Source organism: Lampetra planeri, chromosome 3 (assembly GCF_965212315.1).
Source record: "Lampetra planeri chromosome 3, kcLamPlan1.2.h2, whole genome shotgun sequence".
NCBI classification, from domain to species: Eukaryota; Metazoa; Chordata; class Hyperoartia; order Petromyzontiformes; family Petromyzontidae; genus Lampetra; species Lampetra planeri.
The window spans coordinates 7553563-7579438 of record NC_136109.1 but is presented as its reverse complement, the minus strand read 5'-3'; the positions used below and the strand labels follow the sequence as shown (position 1 = coordinate 7579438).

Here is a 25876-nt window from a genome sequence, read left to right as displayed (position 1 = left end):
CAAAACCTGGAATAAAAAAGATGAAATCGAAAGCGCGAGTTCCCAAAGAAGGACGTCTCGATTTAACGCTGAAACCTCTGATGCGGCAACTCTGAGCCGAGGTGTGTGTCAGTCGATGGTAAAGAGAAGGGTTTCCCAAACGCCAGTCCTTACGACCCAATTGACTCGCAAATATGAATTCAGTCATTCCACGCTGCACGCGCCAGATGATTGTTAATCACGTCCCACGTGGCACGCTAAGCAATTCACGCTGTCTGCATCGCGTTGAACAAGCAAAGGCAAAGATCCCCTGTATAGCCTTGCCAGACTGTTGGGGCAAGTGCTGTTATCGATGGAACACATGCACACACACGTTTACGCACACAAACGCACGTGTATGCACGCATGTGTACGCACGCCCACACCGAGAGCTCAACCTTAATTGGAATCTTCTTTCTATTAACCCAGACGGCGTTAATTGCTTAGCACGTCATGTGTGGGAACATGTTTTACAGTCGTCTGGCGCAAGTAACATTAAACGAATTAATGAGCATTTTCTTGGTGTTCTCAGTAAAGTCACGTAGGTAAAAATGTAAAATAAATTAAATCACGACGTTTCGGGCGCAACTTAGGTGGGGACAACTTAGCGAAAACACAACCGCTTAAAAGCGAAAGCACACCGCTTACGTGACTTTACCGAAAAAACCAAAGAGTATGAATCACTGCAGTCACGAAAACTTTTAATCGAGAGCTAATTAGCATTTTAATTGGGAAAAGTATATTAATAAACGCGGAAAGACATTGCGTGGTGAGTCTGCGAGGACTGGCATTTGGGAAAAAAACCTGGCATAGAGGGACAACGCGGTTTAAGTGTTGATGTTGGAAGCAATCACATTGTACTGTGCTGTGTTGTATTGTGTTACTATTAGAAGTGGGACCGGAGTTTTCCGCTTTGAGAGTCACGATTGCGACTCGTATCTCGATATCCGACCATTGGGTGAGTCTGCGGCCAATCGCAAATGGTTCTGTGAGACAATTCTAAAACAACAACAACAACAACAAAAAGGTTATTTTATATAGGATTTGCTTTTATTCGGTGTGTTTTTTTTTTCCATTCAACCGATTCCAATTTGTGCTCAGTATTTTTGGGCAGTCGTATCTGTCAGCTGTGTGGTAAGTTCTGTTGCGTTTATTAAAGCGGCTTATGGAGTTTACGTGGATGATCGTCTGCAGTGCTTCAAGGCGAATGGGCGGACGGAGGAAGGGGGGCCAGGTGTCACGTGCGTGACTTAAAACATCACGAACGGCGTTGTGCGGAATAGAAATGACAAAATAAATGAGCGGACAATGTCACGTATTCCGTATCTCGACGTAAAAAAACTAATAAAAGTACGTCCTACACAAACCCTTCGCCTGGACGTCCTTCTGGGATTGCATAAAAGCAGCATTGATTCAAGGCAAGCAAATTCATCGCCGGTTGACATCAAACATTTCCCATCGGCAGAGTCAGGCTTTTTAGAGGGCTTACACTAGGCGACCTCCTTTACCAGTGGCAAAATATAGTAATAGGTTTTTAACCTTTCAACTGGTACAAAAACTGACACCTTCATACAAGAGATAATGTTTGCAATAACCACAACGCAAGCATTCAAAATGCAAACAAAAAGAAACAACTCATCATTATCAGAGTTGTTTCTTTTTGTTTGCATTTTGACTGCTTGTGTTGTGTTTATTGCAGACATGATCCCTTGTATAAAGGTGTCAGTTTTTGTACCAGTTGAAAGGGTAAAAACATATTACTATATTTTTAGAGGGTTCTTGCCTGTAAGATTGGCAGTTCACCAGCATTCAAGAGAGTCCGACAGCTGCTTATTTCGAACGGCCGATGGAGGTTGAGCAGCGGAGTGTCTTCTTCGTATGTGTGGGTCGGGCATTGCGTCGTCACATGTTGCACTCCAGTCTGTTATGGATGACCGCAGTCGCGGACTATTGGAGGTGATGAGAAACTTGTCGACGCCGACGCAGAGTTTGCTTGTCTCGAATCAACGCTGCTGAAATGATGCACTCCCAGAAGGCTGCCTGGCTGACGGGTTGCGTGAGACATACTTTCATTAAGAATAGGGTTTTTTCCACCTTTTTTCTGGCAACAAAACTGAAACCTTTCTACGAGGAATCATGTCTGCATTAACCTCAATAGTTGTGGTCAAAATGAAACTGACTGGTCCACACCAGAGATACCAGAGACAGCTTTCTTTTGAGCCTCGTCTAAATTAGTGCTAGACCGGAGGACACCAAAAGGTGTACAGCTCAAAGACAATGCACTATCAAAGTAATGAGGGCTCGGGGTGAGCATCAACATAATTAGAACTCCTTTGCCAGTTCCAAAATATAATAATAGGGTTTTTTCCCTTTTTTTCTGGCAACAAAACTGAAACCTTTCTACAAGGAATCGTGTCTGCATTAACCACAATGCTTGTGGTCAAAATGCAAACAAAAAACACGCTTTGATAATATATGCATTGTCCTTGAAAATGATTGGTCCACACCAGAGACAGCTTTCTTTTGGGGAAAAACCTTATTCTTATATTTTGGTACTGCCAAAGGAGGTCTAATAATGCACATACCTTCATTGTTCGTGCAGAGACGGATTGTCTACTTATTTAGTTTAACTTAAAAACGTAGGTTTTAACTCAGCAAATTTGAACACACGTCACAACGTGTCAAAGCAATCGGAGGATCGGGGCCAGATTGAGCCAGTGGCACCAATCTGCACCAACCCGCATGCTTTTAGAAAGCAGAATTTAATATTGAAAGCAACACAATAATGTAAACATACTCTTTGTTTTTGTCGGTAAAGTCACGTAGGTAAAAAACTGAATAAAATAAAACAACTAAATTAAATCACGACGTTTCGGAAGCAACACAAGCATCCGTCATTCGGTGTCACTGCTCCAGCAAAATGACTGTAGCGTATGAAGAGAGCTATTTAGAGACACGTGTTTATATAGGGTACTAGGGGGGGGGGGGAGGAGCCAAGGGGTGGGGGTGGGGGCATGCGGTAGGCCGTGTGGCGTCGCGGGCAGTTGTGTCTCTAAATAGCTCTCTTCATACGCTACAGTAATTTTTCTGGAGCAGTCACAACTGATGACGGATGCTTGTGTTGCTTCCGAAACGTCGTGATTTAATTTAGTTATTTTATTTTGTTTTCACCTACGTGACTTTACCGACAAAAAACCAAAGAGCATGGATTCTTTGCAGTCACGAAAAAACTTCAAATCTACAATAATGTAAACCAAAGAAAGGGGAAAAACAAGGATGGATGGTCTCCCCACGCCGTGTCGTCCGTGGGGGTTGTTTGACCATACGTCACCTCGCTTGTGGCGGCCAGGGCCGGTTCAGATATCACTCACCACTGATATTAGCCGTGACAGCAAATCAAATTGACGTCAGCCAGTGGCCGTGGAAACATGTCGGCATGTGATGATGCACAATCATCGATTGCAATCAGTCCCTCTACAAGATTTGTGCATATAAGGCTCGGTTTTTTGCAGTTTATGCAAACTGCATACGGATTATTTTCAAATGTTACATTTAGGCTAGGGAGGCAGACGAATAATTCCTCATACAAAAATTAGCATTTATTGCTGAATGAGTTCATCTGTGCTGAAATAAAAGTTATATAAACGAGAAATTGATGAAACATTACAAACAAGACGGTGAAAAGACTATAACCGATTTTCTAATCGAGTCACGACCTCCAGTCGTGCCAATTCACATTTCTTGGGAGAGAGAATCGTTGCACGAAATAGGAATGCGGAATTACGAATCCATTATTCTGAATCGAATACAAAAATTAAATCGAGTTGGAAACACAAAGAGTTGCACTCCGATGCCCCTTCTCGGACTCACTAAAGGCCGCAGGAGGTCGTGCGTTCAATCCTGACGCCTGTATATTTGGAGTTTGCATGTTCTCTCCGTGGTGGCGTGGATTTATCCCGTGCTCCTCCGGGTATATTTGCTATGAATTCCCACATATGCCACTTCGTTGCACGATCATTTGTGGCTATCATCTTCTTGGTTCTTTCGGTAAAGTCACGTAGAATGGAAATAATAAAATAATAAAAATAAAATAACATCTTTTATTTTCTAGGGAGGCAGACAAATAATAACATTTTATTTTTATTATTTTATTATTTCCATTCTACTTGACTTTACCGAAAGAACCAAGAAGATGAATCCCTGCAGTCACGAAAGCTTTAAATCGAAACATTTGTGGCTAGGTCACATTCTATTTTTTATAAAGAGCTAAAAAAACTCAGTGGGCCTTACCTGGGTAAAATGAACTACAAAGTTTTAATTTAATTCACTCGGGGCCCATGCCTAGCTGCTCCCTCCACTCGCGGAGCTGCCCCAGCGTGACGCCGCTCCCCCCGCACACCACCACCACGATGGGGCCAGGCCGCGGGCCCAGCCGTCCCTCGGCAACGAGACGACGCACCACCCCGGAGTAGACGGCGGCCAGCGCGGCTCCGCACGCCGGCTCCACGAGCATCCGCTCATCGTCCAGGAACCTCTGCACGGCGTCGATGGCGTCACGGTCCGAGACGACCTCGGAGAAGACCGCGTGCTCCCGGGCGAGAGTAAACGCCTGTTCCGCCACGCGCTTGGCGCCCAGGGTCTTGGCCACGCTGGGACACATGCAAACATACGTAGAGGAGTCGGTCAAATTTTTTTCAATATTTACCAGGTCGGGCTATGTTGCTTTTTTTCAGAAGCGATAGCTCAACGAAGTGGCTTGTCCATAACAGAGGTTGTTGGGTTAGGTCGCGTGAATATAAATGTGTCGTTAAAGCCGCCACAACCCGACGCAGATAATTGGTAAGGTTTGTCATGTAAACACAAACATGCCAATTCGTTACTAGTAAACCCACAACATTTACAATTCGATTTAAAGCTTTCGTGACTGCAGAGATTCATCTTCTTGGTTCTTTCGGTAAAGTCACATAGAATGGAAATAATCAAATAATAATCAAACATAATAAAATAATAAAATAATAAAAATAAAACATTATAAAATATTTTATTATGTTTTATTTATTTTATTTTATTATTTCCATTCTACGTGACTTTACCGAAAGAACAAGATTTACAATTCGAGTAATTGAATTGTAAATGTTGTGGGTTTACTCTTACAATTCGAGTACTCGAATACTCAAATTGTAAATGTTGTAGGTTTACTCTCCAACACACCGGTGTGCTGTACTCGTAACGAATTGGCACGTTCTGTTTACGTGACAAACCTTACTAATTGGCTGTGTCGAGTGGTGGCGGGTTTAACAACACATTTATATTCATGCGATCTAACCCAACAACCTCTATTATGGATAACATCGCGAAAGCGAGCAATGTTATGAAGTGGCATATTTTCATGTGTAAATGTATAGCAGCCAAATAATCTAAACGCATTTTTTTTTAATGTGCAGAGAAAAACCGGAGGACCCGTAGAAAAAATCCACGCGACCACGGTGAGAGATACGCAAACACCAAATATACAGCAGGCATCAGGTTCGGCATCGAATCCACGACATCCTGTATACCAAACAAGGTAGTTAACATCTCGCCACCGCGGCGGAAGACCAACGTTTCATATACAAAATATGGAAATACATATGTATACCAATAAACAGACGGTTTCACGTACGCTAATATTTATTCTCACGGTCGAGACTGCCCATGGTGAATAGGTGACATTCGACACCCCCCCCCCCAGATGGCACCGACCAAAGCCCCCCCCCCCCCTTTGGCTCACATGCGCAGTGCGCTCCCCTCCCCACCTGGTGATGGCCGGCAGCGTGACGAGCTCCCCCGCGCTGAGCGCGGCGTGCAGGCTGTGCGCTCCCTGCGTCTCCACGGCGATGACGGGCACGTCCCCCCAGCCGCCCACCTCCCTGAGCCCCCGCACCACCCCGCAGAGGAGGCCGCCGCCGCCCACGGACACGACGACGGCCCCGGGCTTGGAGCCGGCCGCCATGGTCGCCTTGAGCTCGTGCACCAGGCTCGCGTGGCCCTCCCACAGGAGGGGGTCGTCGAAGGGGTGGACGTAGCAGCAGCCGTCGCCCTCCTCCGTCGACACGCGCAACGCGTGCTCGTTCGTCTCGTCCCACGCGTCCCCCACCACCTGCACGGAGGCGCCCTCCTCCTGCAGCCGCTGAGCAGGGGAATGGTCCCGGGCAAGATCCAGGGGGTTAGGTGTCGGGTGTAGAAAGGAGCGGCCGTGCGATTGTTTAAACTAAAACTACGAATCGTTTTTTGTGTGTGTGTGTGTGCGCCAGGTAAGTCCCACTGAGCTATGCAGATTTTTTTTTCAGAAGCGATGTGGCCACAAATGTAGATTGATTGATTAAAATCTAGATTTACAACTCTCTTCTCTGAACTCATTTTTGTGTTGCCGTCTGGAACGCTCTGCCTTCCGATATTAGGAAGTGACAAATCTAGATTGAAAACTCTTTGGTTATTTCAGTAAAGTCACGTATAAAGAGGTTGAAAACTTTTTTTTAGGACTGCTTCAATGTGTTTAGTTTGTTGTCCTTCCCCCGCAATTCCGATTAGCACGGTTGACTATGTACGGTGCTAAAGAAGTTCAACATACACAAATGATATCTCAATAAAGTAGCTGATCACGTGGAAATGGATTGCAGCCAAACACTCTGAATTGTTTCACTTGACCACGCCGCTGCTTTGGCGGAAGGGCATCCGATATAAAGAGAGGGAGCTCCACAAGCTCCTACAGAGCCCCCTCTCTCCACTGGGTGCTTTGGCCTATTTTTCCATTTTGGCCAGACGTTGGGGAGCAAGCCACACACTTTATGCCACCACACGCGACCTGCATACAGGTTAACTGCCGTGTGCACAATTCATAATTACTGTCATTTCTTTCGGGTGAGATCCTGTAGGTATGTCAACTTTTACAATAACCCTCCACCACCAGACAGAGCCAATCAAATGAAGTTGTCGCGTGGACAGATATGCCAAATTTATTTAGTTTTTCTTTTATTAGAAAACGGAGGGCCTTAAATGAAAACTGGTTTGTTACATACACGACCTAACCAAAAATAAACGAATTACGAATCATAATATTGGTCGTGAAAGACTGTATAATGAAACCAAAATTGTTGCACCCATGTATATAGTTGAGTGGATGGCGGCAGGGGGGGGTTTAAGAAACTTGTGGTGGGGGTTGGGGATAAGCATCGATATCACCGATTTGGTGATGGAACAGTAACACAGAGCGCTCTGAAACCCGGCGAACCTGAGTTTCATTCCCATGGCAAACATCAGTGCCGAGTGATATCTCAACTGGACTTGCTTTCACCCCCGCCACCCCCAACTCACCAAGTCGCACTGAATGTGACTGACACGTGGTGGAGAGGCCTTCGTCCAGCAGTGGATTCGCGTGCGACAGTCCGATGTCAAGAGGCAAAGAGGTTATTAGGTCATGAATACCACAACACCTCGATGTTGAACGTTGCTTCAATTCCAGCCACCGGTCCCCCCCCCATTCCCCTCCATCCATCAGTTGATGATTTCATCAATCGTTCTCAGACCGCCACTCGGCTCGCTTAGTGGACCGCAGTCTTCAACAACGTGCGGCTCCGTCCATCTCGGAGCACAGCTGCAGTGAGCGTTCGTTGTCGCTTAAGCCCCATCTGAGCGACGCTTTGCGACTGGCCGGGAGTATTTAGGAATGAATGTGCAGGGTGTTTAAAAAGGATGGACCCAATTTAAAAGCAGTATATTTCACGATTGCAACATGTTACAATTCACAAAAAGTTACAAACGGTTTAATGAGTTATCAAGTTTTACTAACCATTTTATAAATGCTTTATGTTGCCCTCCACCTGCTGCATGGACAACATCGAGACGATAGTTTAATTCTCACATTTTCCTTTGAGGTGCGTGGTCGCCCTGTGCTCTTCCCCTTACATAAACAGCAGCCTGCTTCCACAAATTGTCGGTACCAACGACGAACGCTCTTTGACATTGGCGGATCAATGCCAAAACGCCGTTGAAACGCACGCTGCACCGCAATTACGGATTCAGTCTTGCTGAACTGCAGAACGCAAAACGCCTTGTGTTGCGGGGTCACCATCTTGCGAATGACTGAGGCTAGGGGCTGTTTGTGCGCTGGGAGAGGCATCTAGCGGTAATCATTTGAAACTCTATGCCCCGCCCTTTCAAGTGGTAAGAGTTTCATTCATGGGCGGTTCGTGGGTGCAGAGATATAGCGATTTTAATTTGGGTCCATCTCTTTTAAACACCTTGTATTATGGGCGCTACGGTGGCGAGCTGTTGACTACCTCGCCTGATATACAGCAGGTCGTGGGTTCGATCCCGACGTCTGTAAATTAGAAGTTTGTGTGACTCTCTTTCCGTGGTCGCGTGGATTTTTCTCCGGGTCCTCCGGTTTACCCTCCATATTCAGAAGCGTGCGTTTAGAGTATTTGGCTGCTATACATTTCCACGTGATAAGCCACTTCATTCAGCTATAATTTGTGGCTGGGTCGCCTCTGAAAAAAGAGCTATGTAGCTCAATGGGCCTTACCTGGTAAAATAAAAAAAGTTTCGTTTAGCATGTTGAACTCTTTCGCACCGTACGTACGCGATTTTGAACGATTTTGACCCCCCCCCTCGTCACACGACGTCACAAAAATATGACGTCACAAAGCTCTCCCCCCCCCCAAAACCATATTTCCATCTTGAAAATAAAACATGCTTCAAATCACTTTAAACTATTGCCATTTTAGTGCGTATTTAATGTGTCGCTGCACTCCGACGTTGTAGGAGAAAATATTTATTTAATTAAGTAGAACGTGTTTTTTTATATTTATTAAAAGTTGCCCATTTTGATGTGACGTCACATTTCTCAAACCGCCCCTCCCCCCGTCACACATCGTCACAAATATCTGACCCCCCCCACCCCCCCTAGGTGCGTGACGCCATTTATGAACGGCCTCATACCGCGGTGAACGCCCCCACCAACCGCCTCCTCGCCCCCCCCTCCCACTCCCTGCCCCCCCCCACCCCCCCTCGTGTGAGTGCCGTTGACCCCGCGCCTCTCTGGTGGAGCTTGCGGTGGAGCGCGGCACGAAGACGGTGGAGCGCCCTCCGAGCCTCCGCGCCGCGTACGCCGCGGCCATGCCCGCGTTCCCACCGGAGGAGCAGACGAAGTGGAGGCCACCGACACCACGACCGCCACCGCCGTGCCACAGCGCAGAGGCCCTCTGGCAGAGCAGCCCCACGCCGCGGATCTTGAAGGAGCCTCCGCCCGGCTGCGCGTTCTCGAGCTTGAGTAGCACGTCCGCCCCGGCAGCTGCGGAGAGGCGCGGGCTCTCACGAAGAGGCGTCGGCTGGTGCAGCGGGCTCGTAGCGACGCCGTACATCGTGCGGGACCACCACCCCCCCCCAAACGCCGGTCGCCGCCGCTGCTGTGTGTGTGTTGAACTTCTTTCGCACCGTACGTGGCCAACCGTGCCGATCGGAGGTGCGAGGGCTGGGGTGTGGGACTAAACGCAATAATCAGTTGTAAAGAAACGCGTTTTCGATCGGGATGATTTCACGGTGCATCGCTCCGATGGCTTTCGATCAGCATCGAATGGAAGAGCGTTCGTTGCAGACGGACGCAGCGGTGCGTGTGTGGGCGTGCGAGCGTGTTCCTGGAGCCGGTGCAAGCGCTGTAGCCCGCCTCTCTCCACCCACCTGTCCAGAAGCCCCAGAGAGAGAGGAGGGAGGGGAGGTGGGGGGACCTCGTCTGGAATGTTGCCCCGAGCCTCAAAAAAAAACAATCGCTCACCCCACCCCTTCACCCCTAAAGACAAAGATCCCCCGTGTAGCCTCAACAGACTGCTGGGCGCAAGTGCTGTGAGCGAGCACCTATGAAGGCAGTCACGGCACACGACGGGGAGGTGGGTGGCCAGCTCCACGCCCGGCCGCGTTTGTCTCCCTAGCGGCGATGTTTACACGCCGCAGCTAAGTTCAAGTTCATTTATTAGGTATAGCCATGTGAGCCATTCGGCTCTTGAATCGGGTGCAACCGCAACAAACAAAAAACATGAACAGTGTATGTGACTGAGTGCAAACAGAAAAACCAGGCCATTCATTTGAAGCTGATTCGACAGGGGGTGACCCAGAAACGGATCAGACGTTCGTCACTGATTTAGGCCGTGAGCGGGAATAGAACTTGGGTGGCCGGGTCTGGAGTGATATTAAATTTATTTACGTATTTTATTTTATCCAGATTAGGACCACTGACCTACATAGCCTTTACATCATTAGACCTCCTTTGCCAGTACCAAAATATACGAATAGGGTTTTTCCCCTTTTTTCTGGCAACAAAACTGAAACCTTTTTACGAGGATTCATGTCTGCATTAACCACAATACTTGCAGTCAAATGCAAACAAAAAAGACACTATGATAATATATGACTTGTCCTTGAAACTGATAAGGACAATGCATATATTATCATAGTGTGTTTTTTGTTTATTTAAAGTTGCGCATTTTAATGTGACGTCCCATTTCTCAAACCCCCCTCCCCTCGTCACACATCGTCACAAATGTCTGACCCCCCCCCCCCCTTGGGTGCGTGACGTCATTTATGGACGGCTCCTTGTGCAGTGCTGTACCGATGAGTACGAATACGGATGAAACTCGTCTAAAGTTGTCTTTCTCTGAATCTCTGCTACCGGCAGTGGGTCACATTTATTCACATTTTGATGGTGACTTAAGACAAGGGACACTACAATGCACTGCTTCATGAACTGCGTGTGGGTTCTTTCATAACGCACGGTGGCCGAGTGCTTTCCCACGTGTGCGTGTTGTGTGAAACTTGTGGTCTTCCGCCACGGGTGGCGAGATGTTAACTACCTTGCCTCGTATACAGGAGTTCGTCGGTTCGATCCCGACTCTGACGCCTGTATATTTGGGAGTTTGCATGTTTTCCCCGTGTTTGCGTGTATTTCTTTTCTCGGGGTCTTCCGGGTTTTCCCTCATTTAGAATCAACATGCATTTTGAGCATTTTGGCTGCAATACATTTCCACGTGATAAGCCACTTCGTTAAGCTATCATGTGTAGCCAGGAACACATTCCTGTGGAGGGAGCTGGTAGGAACGTTGGGTTGCTCGGTCAATGGCCAGGATCAACGGCGGCGTGGTGTATTCCGCAAATATGCCCGACTGTGAGGGAGGGCACAAGCCGGCGTGAGTAGGTTAAACGTTAAGTTTTATAAGGGCACCACGGGGTGACCAGCCCCTCCCCACCCAGCCCCACCCAGCCCCACCCAGCCCCTCCCTCCCCACCCAGCCCCTCCCTCCCCACCCAGCCCCTTCCTGCACGACGGACGGACACAATAATCCCCTGTGGGCTGGTGTAACCTGGAGGTTCCTACCAGTAAAAGAGCTATATAGCTCAGTGGGCATTAGCTGGTAAATAGTTTAGTTTATAGCAAAGATCCAATCCACGAAAAACAATCTCGCGTGCGTAAACAAAAAGAGAAGAAGAAAACAGCAACGCCGCGCTTTCTGTGCCATCTCGGACTTGTTTTCACACTCGGTGCAAATTCCACAGTTAAACGTGAACTTCATTCGGCCCGTGCTGGGCTGAAGTCGATGACCAGAGGTTACGGGGGCGTCCAAGGGTCGAGGGGTGGGGCCGTTTACAAAGAGGCAACGTGGCGAAGTGACAACGAGGGATGGGAGATGAGGGGGATGGGGAAGGGACGCGGAGGGAGGGTGGGACAGACGTGTGGGTGGTGATTTGTGCAGTGCACAGTGGTACGTCGGGAAGCGACACTTAGGTGTGGGGCGGATACAGCAGGGTGCAGAAGGGCAGGTGACTTCCCATAACATCTAAAATGTAAAGTTAATGAAATTCTGGCAAATTGCCCGACGATGCTAGATGTAATTACCAGCGAAACGTCGTACTCAAAAAATGCAAATGTTGTGGATCCACTCTTCAACACACTGGTGGGCTATAATAGTGAACTATTTTGTCTTTAGTCAACGTGACACATTTTTTTACTGATTGGCCGTGTCGGGTGGTGGAGGGTTGCGATACATTTATAAATAACGCGATCGAACCCACAAACCTTTATTATGAATACTATTAGTCGCGAAAGCCGACGTGTTAAACCAAAATAAAAACTCGTTACTTTTAATTTATTTATATTTACTACCTAACTTTCTTATGCTATTCGTTCTGCACGGTTGGAATGTGTTCCGAGCGGTTGCAATTCAGAATCAGAATATTTATTCATACTGGAGGAATCCGATGAGCTATGAAGCTATTTTTTCACAGATGTCCAGTCGGGGTGGGTTTGCTCACTCTGTGTTAGCCCTGGAGGTCGTTACGGGTGTCTTTTCCCACCCCCTGTACCGTTGCCGTTCTGCTGCGATGTGCACTGATGCCTACTTTTTGTGGAGGGCGATATTGGCACGTTAAATAAAGATTGATTGATTACAAATACACAGGCTTTGATGTGCTACCAAGAGGTCATGGACCAATGGGAAGATGAGGGAGATTGCAAGAGCAGTACTGGTGGGCTCCACTATCACACACAACACGTGCATTGAACCATGCACGTGTGAATCAATAACTATTTGTCATTTATGTACATTGAATGTTATACTGGTAGGAACCTCCTGGTTACACCAGCCCACAGGGGATTATTGTGTCTGTCCGTCGTGCAGGGAGGGGCTGGGTGGGGAGGGGCTGGGTGGGGAGGGTGGGGAGGGGCAGGGTGGGGAGGGTAGGGCTGGGTTGGGGGTGGGAGGGGTGGGGTGGGGCTGGGTGGGGAGGGGCTGGTCACCCCGTGGTGCCCTTATAAAACTCAACGTTTAACCTACTCACGCCGGCTTGTGCCCGCCCTCACAGTCGAGCATATTTGCGGAATAGACCACGCCGCCGTTGACCCTGGCCATTGACCGAGCAATCCAACGTTCCTACCAACTCCCTCCGCAGGAATGTGTTGGTACGCTGTTACATTTAGCCGGGCGGTGATGGATATGCTCGCCTGTAATCCAGTACTTGTCGAGGCGAAGGTTGGTAGATCACACGAATGTTGTGAGGCTCCCTTACTTGTGGTCATCGAGGTGCCATGCCCTGACTCGCCAGAAGGCGGTACAGCAAAAATGTGGACTCCATCTGTGTGGGAAAGAGTGTGGGTTTTCTGTAGGTGCCCCCATTTCCTACCACATAACACATTCCTGCGAAGGGAGCTGGTAGGAACGTTGGGTTGCTCGGTCAATGGCCAGGGTCAACGGCGGCGTGGTGTATTCCGCAAATATGCCCGACTGTGAGGGCGGGCACAAGCCGGCGTGAGTAGGTTAAACGTTGAGTTTTATAAGCGCACCACGGGGTGACCAACCCCTCCCCACCCAGCCCTCCCCACACAGCTCTCCCCACCCAGCCCCACCCTCCCCACCCAGCCCCACCCTCCCCTCCCCACCCAGCTCCTCCCTCCCCAACCAATAATCCCATGTGGGCTGGTGCAACCAGGAGATTCCTACCACATATAAACACTCGTTACTTGGCTAGCACCTTCGTATATAGAGGACTCCAGAGCTTGGGAAATTGTTGGCACTGGATTACCGTGTGGCTGCCTTCCCAATTTTTCTGTGGTTCCTTGTCAATGCTGTGCGGCGTGTTACAAGCTGACATTATTCCTTAGCTCGATGATCGTACCGATAATTTGTGTTTGCATAGCTACAGAAACTTTAGAGTCAATGTCTGCTGCACGTCCACCAATTCTAAATTCAGAACCGGTGATGGTCATCTCGTGCATGTGGAAGAATGACTTAAAAACATCTCAGAATGGAGCAGAATGTGGCATGTTCACGAAATGTTGTTGGGTTCCCTGGTGTTACAGGCAAAGGCTGCTTGGTGGACATAGTGGTGCCCACTAAAGTAAGTGCAGCAAAATTGCACCAAAGCTGTGTACTGAAGAGAATCGGAAATTTGAAATCAATTCCGGAATTTGGCTGGTTGCAAGAAATGCTGCTGGAATGTATTGATCCGCATGACTCATACGCTCGCTGATGGCCCAAATAAGTGACGTTATTTGTACGTGATACAACAGACGCCTGGTCTGCATATTATTACCCAAAATATATCACCGTAGTATAGAACACATTTTGTTAAAATGTCTCGGAGATTGCAGCCATTCGATTCTTGCGTGTCGCGATATGTTAAGGAACGAAATGCCAATGTCGAGGTCTGCAAGTCACCAGAGGGCTTCAGTGGAGTTCGTCGAGTTTTGCCGTTCCTCCTCCATTTGTAGGGGTGTTACGTGGGGGGGGGGGGGGGGAACGGGCAGTTACACTGGGGTGTCTACATCCACGTCCGCAAATGGTTACCAACCTGGGGGGCTGTGTGGGGGGGGATGCTGTGATCCCACACAGCCCCGCCTCTTGAGGGCATGTTGGTATATAAGGCGGAGAGCCAGGGAGCTCGAGGGAGTCGTTGGGTACAGGTCAAGATGAAGAGCCAGTGAAGACTGAAGGCCAGCTAGCTAGACCTGGAACACCCCTGACTCGCTGCCCTTGTGCGGGCCGAGCAGGGCAAGCCAGTGGTGCGACCTCAGAGCAGCGAGGTCTGATGTCCTTGTAAAGGCCGGACTCGTGTGGCTGAGGGTCGGAACCTGCGCCGAAGCTGGGCCAGGTTAGTTAGCCTCCTAGGAGGAAGGTCTGGAATAGCGGGGAAGTAGGCAGTTAATGTGGGCATTAACTGGGGAGCACTTCTCCTGATAAAGACCGGGTGAAGAGGCCGTTACCTCTTCAAGTGTTAGGGTCGTTACCCTGTTACTGTATCAATTTGTAATAAATACGTGTTGCCTCAATCAACTTCTCCTGCGTCACATAAGCCCACTACACATTGAAGGAGCGCAGAGACTCCAGTGGGGCTTACTGTGTGCCCCATAGTCTGGGTTTGCGATGTTTGGGTTTCAATTGAGGTGCTTGGGTCGGAGACGATAGCCTTCTTACAGTGGCCCCCACCCATTATGTATTTTCATATTACCTGAAACACAACTCATATCGTCATCGAGGCGAAATAGACTTCGTAAATTCGATTCCAGATTGCAGCCATGTGGCACGGAGACTGGTTATTTGTTTGTGCTTACAAACATATAAAAGGGAATTTTGTTCAAGCACGACCATTTCTGGTAAGGTTATCAAAACAATGTTGCCGATACACGAGTTATGAATGGACCTCTTTTGCACATGTGTCGTGACTAACTCGGACAGTTTCTTTTATTTAACGAACACCATCGGGATAATACACACCCTACGTGGGTGCACACTCTACAGTCGCTATCATATACACAACATTAATCGTCTAACACTGATGGTGCTGAACGGAGACAGCCAACAACTATCTTGCAGCGCAATATCGAGTGAAGACGACAGCGTCGATGGCGACGAGATGGTAACGACAATCTTGAGCAGCACGATGGAGGATCCCACTTCCAGCAACAGCCACGAGTTCCCCCACAGGGGCCCCTCTTATACTCTCAGCGTGGCCTCGCTCCGCCTGGGCCACGCCCCCTTTCTGCCCGGGCCACACCCCTCTCTGCCCGGACCACGCCCCCTTTCTGCACAGGCCACGCCCTCTCTCTGGAACCTACTAGCGGGTTCCCGAGGCTTCCCGATGGCGCCCTCTGTGACCTTTCCCCGAGATGTCCCCCTCTCGTGTCTATCGTGTCCTGCGGACGTGAGTACTGCCATACACCGCAGTTACCCTTTTCCGCCAGCAGCCAGCGCTATGCCACTACACATGCACAAACAAATGATCTATTCGTAAAAATATATTCAGAAGCCATCTGTTGTGTGAGAGAGCAGCTCTTGGGTATTTTGCGGTGGTGTGCACATTTTTAGCCAGTAGAAATGATTAGTTTTGTGAATAGAATAGTACGTGGGTGAATAAACAAATTAATTTATCACGAAGATATTGGATTTAAACGACAGAACTACGTGACAGTTGAGCTTTTATTAACACCTGATGGTGCTGGATGTAATCTCCAGCAAAACTTCGTACAAAATTGTAACAATGTTGCCTGTCTTTCCACGTTCCTGTTTGCTGATAACCCAAATTGGCATATTTTCCAACGTGACAACTTGCTTTGATTGGCTATTAACGGTTCGAAGGATAATAGGGAAAACATGTACATTCCCGCACAAACTAACCTAAAAGAAACAATGAATCGTTAAACCACAGAATGACGACAATACATATACACCAAGTTTTATTATTTCAAATTGAATTAAAAAAATGTACACACTGGATTTCAAGCATAATGGCTATGGGTGAGACGGATACTACAATGATTGTGGTGGTGATGATGGTAGTGATGGCAGAGTTGATCGTGATGACGAATGTGATGATTGTGGTTGCAGTTATGATGGCGTGTGTTACGAGGTGGTGGTAATGATGGCAATGGTGGTGCATGATTGTGGTGGTGTGGACGATACAGTGGAGGTGATAATAACAGTGGTGGTGATAGCAATAATAATGGCAAATGTGGTGATAGTGATGATCATGGTGATGGTGACGGTAGTGCGGTTAATGCAGCTGTTGGTCGTGAAAGTGCCGATGGCGACGACGACGATGACGGTGGTGATGATGACATCACGTGCGTGTATAGAAAAGTAGGTAGGCCCGGGAGTTGAGAACCTCAGAGAGACTCACAGAGCGGACCTCATCATCGGAGCAGCAAACCCAGCGGCCGCGAACTGTTGACACGTACGCACAGACACACATAGAAACATACACAGATGGTTATGACTGACTAATCAATGCACATCATAATAAGATTTATAACGGCTAGAAAGTTGCATTTTTTTTCATAATTATAGTTTCAATGCTGATAACTTACTAAAATCTCAAAATGTACAAATATGCATCACGAGGAAAAAAACAGTCCAGAAGTTGCTTGCTATCAATCATAGGGCCGTGCCTGTCGAGATTTACACGCAGATCCAACTCATCACTGGACCAAACAATTCGCCTCCGATGGAGCACGACCCACTAGCCAACAGACTGCAGGTCATCTGCACGTAATATATTCAAGTCATGCTGACGAAGGGTCAGTTAGTGTTGTGGCTATAGCACCATAAACTCAAACCACAAATGTTACAAGTTATAATCATCCCAGCCGAGGGTTCAATTCCGCGCGTCACTCTTCTGAGGTCGTAAGAAAGTGCCACTCGGTGAGACGTCAATCGTGCTTGTCCCAAGGAGCTACACTGATCTACGTAAGAGGCAAGTGGAATGTCCTCCATTGGAACCTACTTTGCCAGTAACAAAATATGATAATTGGTTTTTACCCTTTTATCTGACAAAAGGTGTCAGTTTTGTTGCCAGATAAAAGGGTAAAAAACCAATTATCATATTTTGCTACTGGCAAAGGAGGTTCCAATGGTGTAAATGCTTACCCCGAGCTCTCATACTCTGATGGTGCATTGTCTTTGAGTTGTACGCCTTTTGGCGTCATCTGGTCCAACACCATGTGAGACTAGGCTCTAAGAAAAGCTGTCTCGGGTGTGGACCAATCAATTTCAAGGACAGTGCATACATTATCAGAGTTGTGTTTTTTGTTTGCATTCCAACTGCAGGTATTGTGGTCAATGCAAACATGACTCCATGTAAAAAAGGTGTCAGTTTTGTTGCCAGATAAAAGGGTAAAACAACTATTATCTTATGGAATTTCCTCATTGAGCAGGGAGGCAATTTGACTGTTATTTATCACTACGCAATAGAATACTGACCCAGCGATAATGAATACAGTAAAGCATTAATGAAAAACAATACTGGTAAGTTAATTATACAAACCCTTTTTGTCAATCCACTGCCGGATGAAGGCCTGCCAACGCCGTGTCGGTTACGAGGATGGTTTAACCGTACATCACCACGCTCGATCGTCAGGGTGCGTTGGTTAAGTTGAAGAGGGGGGGGGGGGTTGCCCAGGACCGGTTCAGGTATCACTCGCCACTGATGATAGCTGTGGCCGGGAATCCAAACCAGCGTGCCTTCGCTCCTCCGAAATCAAATGTTGATGGCGATTTTCTATTGCTGTTCATTTGTATAGGTTTCATAAGTTACATCTAATGCCCAGTGTTGTGGGCAGATGCCACGATGCCAATAGTACTGGCATTATTATATCACGATAAGTAGAATAATCCAGTATAAGAATTGTGTGTATATCGCTCAACCCAATGTGTATTGCATGGTGCGTGTGTATATGATATGGCTCTTCTATGAGGTGCAATACAGTACATGCAGAAATGCATTTTTATGGTACGAGTGTGTGTTTGGAGAGTGGTGGCAGAGTGATGTACGCACTGCGTTATGAACTCGGCTTCAATACCCGGCCACAGCTGAACCGGTCCCGGGCCTCCACTAGCTTGGAGGAGCCTTAATAGAATAACTGGTGCGGTGTGTAAACATCAGCACTGGGGAGACAGGTCAGTTGGATGTGGTGGTAACCGCACCACCTCTTCGTGTGCTATGCCAGGCTCAACAGGCGCTCGCTAACAGCACTTGCCCCAAAAGTCCAGCCAAGGCTGGTATGGCGCAAAATTTGTGTTTGTATGTGCGTGATGTTGCTATCACAAGCGAGTGCCCTCACCCCGTCCTCCACTCGGTATGCTGCGGTACGTCACAAAGTGCCCACTCGTCGAGTTCCCATAATGCACCACAACGGCAGTGAGGGTGAACCGGCTGCCACAATGGCCGACCCGTCCTTTCGACAGCTCTATAGGGAGCGTGCACACACACACACACATGCACACGAGGCACCATATTAATTGTCTTATAATTAATACATATTATTACAACACATACCTATTGTCCGTTCATTGTTTGATAGCACCGTACATAGCCAACCGTACCAATCGGAGGTCCGGGGAAATAAAACAAACTAAACACAAAAAGCCGTTCTGAATAAATGAGTTGTCAATCTAGGTTTAAAAGTACATGGCTCGAGTTGCTTCCTATCGTCGGAAGAGCGTTCCAGACGGCCGGTAGAAGCACATCTGAAAGTGCACGGTGCAGTAACCGTCTTTGGGTCAACGGCTAGCCAAAAGCCGCTGCGAGGATGAACTGAGTTCGCGTTATGGTTTATACTCCTTGACGAGATCAGCAAGGTATTGCGGTTTATTTGTGGCAATCACTTTGTGTGTAACGAGTGCGACCTCAGAATTTATTTGTTCGGCAACCGGTAGCCAATGCAGCTTGGCGAGCACCGGACGGACACGGGCTGGTTCGTGCAGCGCCCACCACGACACGTGCTAGAAAATTCTGTACAAGAAGCGGCTTCCCACCAGAGGTCGCAAACGGGTTTTGATTCCTTACCCGTACCCGTACCCGGCCGCACCAGGGTCGCAAATGGGCACCCGTACCCGGCCAGGTACGGGTACCCGTTCCCTACCCGTACCCATACCCTACCTGAAATGAGTGACAAACGATTACTCACCAGTGACTCACGGCCTATCCGTACCCGTACCCGGCCGCACCAGGGTCGCAAACGGCTACTCGTACCCGTACCCGGCTGGGTACGTACCCGGCTGGGTACGGGTACGGCTGGGTACGGGTAGCCCGGTATCGGGTAGGGTACGGGTATCGGGTACCCGGTTGCGACCTCTGCTTCCCACTGCTGGGCCACTTCCTCTTATCCGCGCTTGATTGCGCATAGCGGTGAACGAGTGACGTGCCTCGTGGAGAAGCACTTGCTCACCGCTCTGCAGTGTGTATCGAGCCAGGTCGAGCGAGGATCGGAACGAGACGTGGCCATGCTCCTTGTAGGCGTGGGAGTCGCGGGAGAACGCCAGCCGGTGCAGGTGAATGCACACGCACTGCGGCAGCTGGTGTGTGGACGCGACGGAGAGGAAGGGGTGAATATCATTGAACATACAACATGGGTTGTGGTGTGACAGACAATAGGTAGCAAGCACACTGGACATTTTAACTAGTTTTTTATTTTACCAGGTAAGGCCCACTGAGCTTTATAGGGGCCTGGTCATAAATGATAGCTCAATGAAGTGGCTTATCACGTGGAAATGTATTGCAGGCAAAAACTCAAAACGCACGTTTGTGAATGTGAAGGGGAAAACCAAAGGACCCGGAGAAAAATCCACGCGACCACGGGGAGCAAAATATGGTCAAAGAAATGGTGAGGGAATGCCTTCATTCAGAAGTTATTTTACATAGGGATGCAAAATATTAGTATTTTAGTCTCTGATTAAACAATATTTAATTGCTAATAATCTTACGCTTTAGAAGTAACGCAACACACCCACACTTGATAGGTTCATAGTAATCTCATCCAATTACTTTCATTTGGTTGATTTACTCTCCAAATTATCTTAAGTAATACCACAATATTTGATGCACTTTCAAATCTAGATTGAAAACGTATTTCTTGAGAACTGCTTTTTGTGTTTAGTTTGTCCTTCCCCCGCACCTCCGATTGGCACGGTTAGCTACGCACAGTGCGAAATAAGTTCAACATGCATACAGATATTGTTACTGGTGCTTTGTAACAAGATCCCGTAGAATGTTCGATGTGCCCGATAACATATATGGTGTGTACTTTTGAGACGCGGCCGCATTTGGAATGCTTATATCAGTTAACAGTTTTGTAAATTTATTTTCGCTTGAAAACCTGGTTCAACCACAAGGGGGCTCTGTGCATTGAAACCTGGGACACCAGAGGTCCTTGCAGTGCCTTGGATACAGCCACCTCAAAGGCACGGATGTTATGCCTATAAACGTGGGTATCGGTATCAGTCACCCAGCTTCAGGATTCAAACTCAGGACCATTAAAGGAGCTTTAAAGTGGGCCCAGTGGCTTAGAGGGCCCAATGCGACGTTAGCGCTGAAATCTGTGCAGTTGCTTGTAATTAATCGGCTTTCAACAGCCGACAAAACAAACACATAAAAAAATGCTGTTTTCCACTTAATTTGGAATATTCCAGCGTGGAGTGTTGAATATTTGTCTTGGGTTAACATGCGAAGAATGTCAACCAACGACGACATTATTTGCTAGGTGATTGTCCTCTGCTGGCTTCCAGGGTCGGTCATGGACAGAAGATCGTGCACGGTTCAATGCGAGTTTAGAACGTCATAGCCTTCATCTCAAGACATTACTGTTCATGCAATTGCAATATGATAGGAGAGAAGATCCAAAAACAATCAGATAAAAAGGGACACTCTGGCCTCAGTCTCATGCGAAATTGATCAGTTTCCAAAGAAAAAAACAGCCACCTGCCATTCATATGAATTGCCCAGCCTAACTTTTGAAATGACAGAGCGAATGAATAAGGAGTATTCCAAACTGGGACTCATTTTGTAAACTCGGCAAACGTAGGCTTGGACAACAGGCGATTAGGGGAGCAAAAGAACGAATTTGGAGTTGAGTGTGCACACGCCCAACGCAAAAAAACACATTCCTGCGTCGGGAGCTGGTAGGAACGTTGTGTTGCTCGGTCAATGGCCAGGGTCAACGGCGGCGTGGTGCATTCCGCAAATATGCCCGACTGTGAGGGCGGCCACAAGCCGGCATGAGTAGGTTAAACGTTGAGTTTTAGAAGGGCACCACGGGGTGACCAGCCCATCCCGACCCAGCCCCGCCCCTCCCACCCAGCCCCACCCTCCCCTCCTCACCCAGCCCCTCCCCACCCTCCCCACCCAGCCCCACTCTCCCCACCCAGCCCCTCCCCACCCTCCCCACCCAGCCCCTCCCCACCCTCCTCACCCAGCCCCTCCCCTCCCCACCCTCCCCTCCCCACTCAGCCCCTCCCTTCCCACCCTCCCCTCCCCACCCAGCCCTACCCTCCCCACCCAGCCCCTCCCCACCCTCCCCTCTCCACCCAGCTCCTCCTTGCACGACGGACAGACACAATAATCCCCTGAGGGCTGGTGTAACCAGGAGGTTCCCAACAGTAAAACTCACCTTTGCCAGCAAAGTCCTTTTTAGGAAGTCGGCCTGGATTGAGGCACCTGAAGGATGTGTCTGAGAAGAGAGACAATGATCACCTGTGTTGTCCACGGGGATGGGATTCACAAAGGCACGGCAGGGTGCTTTAGTCGTTAATAAAATATTTAAAAAAAACTTTTAAAAAAATACACGCTTTAATGAAATGTACTGTCCGAGCTGGGTGGGGAGGGGCTGGTCACCCCGTGGTACCCTTATAAAACTCAACGTTTAACCTACTCACGCCGGCTTGTGCCCGCCCTCACAGTCGGGCATATTTGCGGAATACACCACGCCGCCGTTGACCCTGGCCATTGACCGAGCAACCCAACGTTCCTACCAGCTCCCTCCGCAGGAATGTGTTTGAGAAGAAAAAAATACTTTGAGGTTCATTTCGAAAGGGTGATCATCAGGGGGGGTGGGGGGGGGAAGGGCGCGTTATGTTGTTGTGCACGAGCGTGCATGTGCGAGTGCGTTCGCATGCGTACCTGACTGCACGCATCACATTTCACTCCCGTGAGGAGCTCCGAGCGGAAGAAGCTCTCCAGGCACAGTTCCAGGGGGACCGAGGGGGCCTGCACAGTAAATGATTCACTCATCACTAATCATCTGTATATGATAAATACGAAAGGGTGGACTCGTTTCTTGCCGCGGGCAATACAGTTACACGCCGTCAAAGGCATGTTCACGTTATGGCGGGGGTGATTTCACTCGCTTCCCACCCCATGCGTGTAGCCAAGATCTTCCGTATACCCTGCACAGGTTTTTGGTTCAACTTGTCGAGCACCTATACGTGTGAGAATGCGTGCATTTACTCATGTCGCATTTCACATATACAGAAGCATGCATTTACACACAGCTGCCATTTTACACTAAGTGGCAGTAACATTGCCGCCATAGCGATTTGTGCCAGGCTAGGTGGAAATTGGAGGCCACGTGACAGGTCAGGGAACAGACCCATGGTGCCATCGGTTGACCAACCAATGTGTGTGCATTTTCACGCAAAAAAGGCAAAGGTCCCCCATATAGCCTTAACAGACTATTGGGGCTAGTGCTGTTAACAAGCGCCTATGAAGGCCAACACGGCACACGAGGGGGTGGGTGGCCAACAGCACGCCCGGCTGCCTTTGTCTCCCTCGTTGTGAGGTTTTCACACCGCACCAGGTACTCGTTTGAGGCTGAATCGACCGAGGGGAGGCCCACGACTGGTTCAGATAATCGTCGCTGGTGTTGGCCGTGAGCGGAAATTGAACTCGGGTCACCAAGTTCATAGTGCGGTACACTAGCCGCCACACCACCACTCCCCACCTCAACGCATTTGCACACAAAGACACACAGAAACACGCAAACCCGTACACATACAAGCATGTTGTACTCTGCATTAGCAAAGAGTCAATGCATTTCCCTGCTCAAGTGACTGTACGATGGTGCATATCTAGATTGCTGGCCACGTGCGAATAGTTAAACATTCCACATGTGCAAGTCGTTAAACGTTCCACATGATATGGCCCTTTGGAGCCTCCCGATAGGACAGCCGGGTTCCCGTAGGGCTAACTGCTAAGCTAGCGCTCCATGCAGTTACAAGCATGTATACACAAATAAACACACACATTCATGCCTACACACTGATTACACACACATACGCACACACAAGTATACACACTTAAACAGATACGTGCATGCAAGTATGGGCATACTTTCGATTTAAAGCTTTCGTGACTGCAGGGATTCATCTTCTTGGTTCATTCGGTAAAGTGACGTAGAAGGGAAATAATAAAATAATAAAAATAAAACATAATAAAATAAAAATTCTCACGTTTTGGCCACAACACAAGCAGCCGTCCGACGGTTGTGTTGTGGCCGAAACTTTACCGAATGAACCAAGAAGATATGGGCATACTCTTTGGTGCTTTCGGTAAAGTCACGTAGGTATAAAATAAAATAAAAATAGCTACACCCATTTCAAACCTTTAAAACCGTCTGCATTAGCAGCAGACCATGCTTTCCCACCTGATGAAGGACGCTTGTGTTGCGCACGAAACGTCGCGATTTATTTTATTTTATACCTACGTGACTTTACTGAAAGGACCAAAGAGTATGGATTCCTGCAGTATGGGCATATCGAATACAGAAATATGTAGCTTGATATATGATGAATTTCTTTGACACCGCACGTAGCCAACCATGCCATTCAGAGGTAGTGTCGGCGTATATATCTACAGCCAGGTTGCAGCTGCCCACATCTGCAATCTGGCACTGTGGAGGCTAGGGGTTAGTGGAACGCAACAATTTTGCGAAGCTCCCTTCCCATAGGTATCCTGAGCTTGCCAGCAGAAGGCAGTACAGAGCAAAGCATGGACAAAAATCACGTGTCCCTTCCACATGGGACAGTGTTGCCCCCCCCCTCCCACGTTTGAGATTTTTCTTTTCTCGGTGCTCCATATTTTCCTCCGACGTGTATAAGAACTCATACTGGTAGGAACCACCTGGTTCCACCAGCCCACAGGGGATTATTGTGTCCGTCTGTCCGTCGTGAATCCAAAAATGGGAGGGGTCGGGCTGGGTGGAGAGGGGCTGGGTGGGGAGGGTGGGGCTGGGTGGGGAGGGTGGGACTGCATGGGGGGTGGGAGGGGTGGGGCTGGGTGGGGGGTGAGAGGGGTGGGGCTGGGTGGGGGGTGAGAGGGGTGGGGCTGGGTGGGGAGGGTGAGGAGGGGCTGGGTGGGGAGGGTGGGTCTGGGTGGGGGGAGGGGTGGGGCTGGGTGGGGGGTGAGAGGGGTGGGGCTGGGTGGGGAGAGGCTGGTCACCCCGTGGTGCCCTTATAAAACTCAATGTTTAACCTCCTCACGCCAGCTGGTGCCCGCCCTCACAGTCGGCCATATTTTGACCGAGCAACCCAACGTTCCTACCAGCTCCCTCTGCAGGAATGTGTTTTATTGGCCTGAATGGAGTGGAAGCTGCACTTTTCTGCGTTTGGATGCATGTGTGAGCGCGTGCGTGAGGGGAACAGTGGCTTGGTGGTTAGAGCACTGTGTTATGAACCTGGCAACCTGGGATCAATTCCTGTCGGTGGCAAGTGATATCTGAACTGATCCTGGGCCTCAACGCAGTAGCACGCCTCCCGACTTGCTCTCTCACCGCAGTTAGATTTTAGCGTTTAACGTCATTTATTGTCGTTTATTTTTTTTAATACAAATTTTCACCAGAATGTGAACCAAACCTGCGATAATTACCTATGATAAACAAACATCATTGGACATCGGGAAAGAAGAGCTTTCTTACCCAATGCACCCTGCCCGGAGACGACCCTTTGATTTACCAGACAACAACATAAGACGAGACGTGGAAGAACGTCCTCGCCATACAGCAAAGCCGAGCATGTTCTTGTGCAACGCACAGTCTCCCTGGTTAACGAGTTTGATGTTTTGTGGGCCGGGATCGAATTCTAACGGGAGACACGAGGCTGCAATGTTCTGTGTTTCACGGAGAGCTGGATGAATGGAAATATCCCGGACGCAACCATCGGGCTAACAGGCTCTTCACTTGTTCGCGGACTTTGGACAGTGGGAAAACAAAATGTGGCGGATTGTGCGTGATGATCAACTCATCTTAGTGTAACGCGAGTAATGTCTCCATCAAAGCGTCTTTGTGTTCACCAGCTGTAGAGAGTTTGTGATCCTATCATGCCGCCCTCATTACCTCCCGAGAGGATTTCACGCGATTGTTTTAGTCGCTGTGTACGTCACCTCCGAGCACCAACACCACGCCGGCTATGGACGTATTACACAAAACAATTTCTGTACTGGAAACCAAACATCCGGACGCTGCTGTGATTAGTAATTGGGGACTTTAACAGAGCGAACCTTGGAGTGTACTCCC

At 48.6% G+C, this 25876-nt stretch overlaps 2 protein-coding genes across 2 annotated transcripts in view; both read right to left on the bottom strand.

Annotated features, from left to right (window-relative positions):
• Positions 1 to 3595: 3595 nt before the first annotated feature.
• On the bottom strand, positions 3596 to 9723 carry LOC144737444 (L-serine dehydratase/L-threonine deaminase-like). The gene is made up of 3 exons (XM_078620152.1): positions 9093 to 9723; positions 5814 to 6187; positions 3596 to 4667 (listed from the first exon to the last, which is right to left on the bottom strand). Exons 1-3 carry the CDS (start codon positions 9417 to 9419, stop codon positions 4343 to 4345), a joined length of 1026 nt encoding a protein of 341 aa, XP_078476278.1. The 5' UTR covers positions 9420 to 9723; the 3' UTR covers positions 3596 to 4342.
• A 6535-nt stretch (positions 9724 to 16258) lies between these two features.
• Positions 16259 to 25876, bottom strand: part of USP30 (ubiquitin specific peptidase 30) — a 32721-nt gene continuing 23103 nt past the window's right edge. The window contains exons 8-12 of the mRNA XM_078620141.1: positions 22489 to 22575; positions 21980 to 22039; positions 19763 to 19889; positions 18656 to 18781; positions 16259 to 16760 (exon numbers count right to left, since the gene is read on the bottom strand). Of these exons, the coding sequence (XP_078476267.1) occupies positions 16657 to 16760; positions 18656 to 18781; positions 19763 to 19889; positions 21980 to 22039; positions 22489 to 22575 (504 nt within the window). The 3' untranslated portion in view covers positions 16259 to 16656. The remainder of the gene's footprint in view (positions 16761 to 18655; positions 18782 to 19762; positions 19890 to 21979; positions 22040 to 22488; positions 22576 to 25876) is intronic.

Excerpts from the sequence above, each read along its gene's own strand:
- LOC144737444 (XM_078620152.1), bottom strand. The coding sequence starts at position 9,419 with ATGTACGGCGTCGCTACGAGCCCGCTGCACCAGCCGACGCCTCTTCGT. Across the intron at positions 6,188-9,092 it reads CCGCAAGCTCCACCAGAGAG|CGGCTGCAGGAGGAGGGCGC; the intron begins GCGCGGGGTCAA and ends TCCCCTGCTCAG. Across the intron at positions 4,668-5,813 it reads ACGCTGCCGGCCATCACCAG|CGTGGCCAAGACCCTGGGCG; the intron begins GTGGGGAGGGGA and ends CATGTGTCCCAG.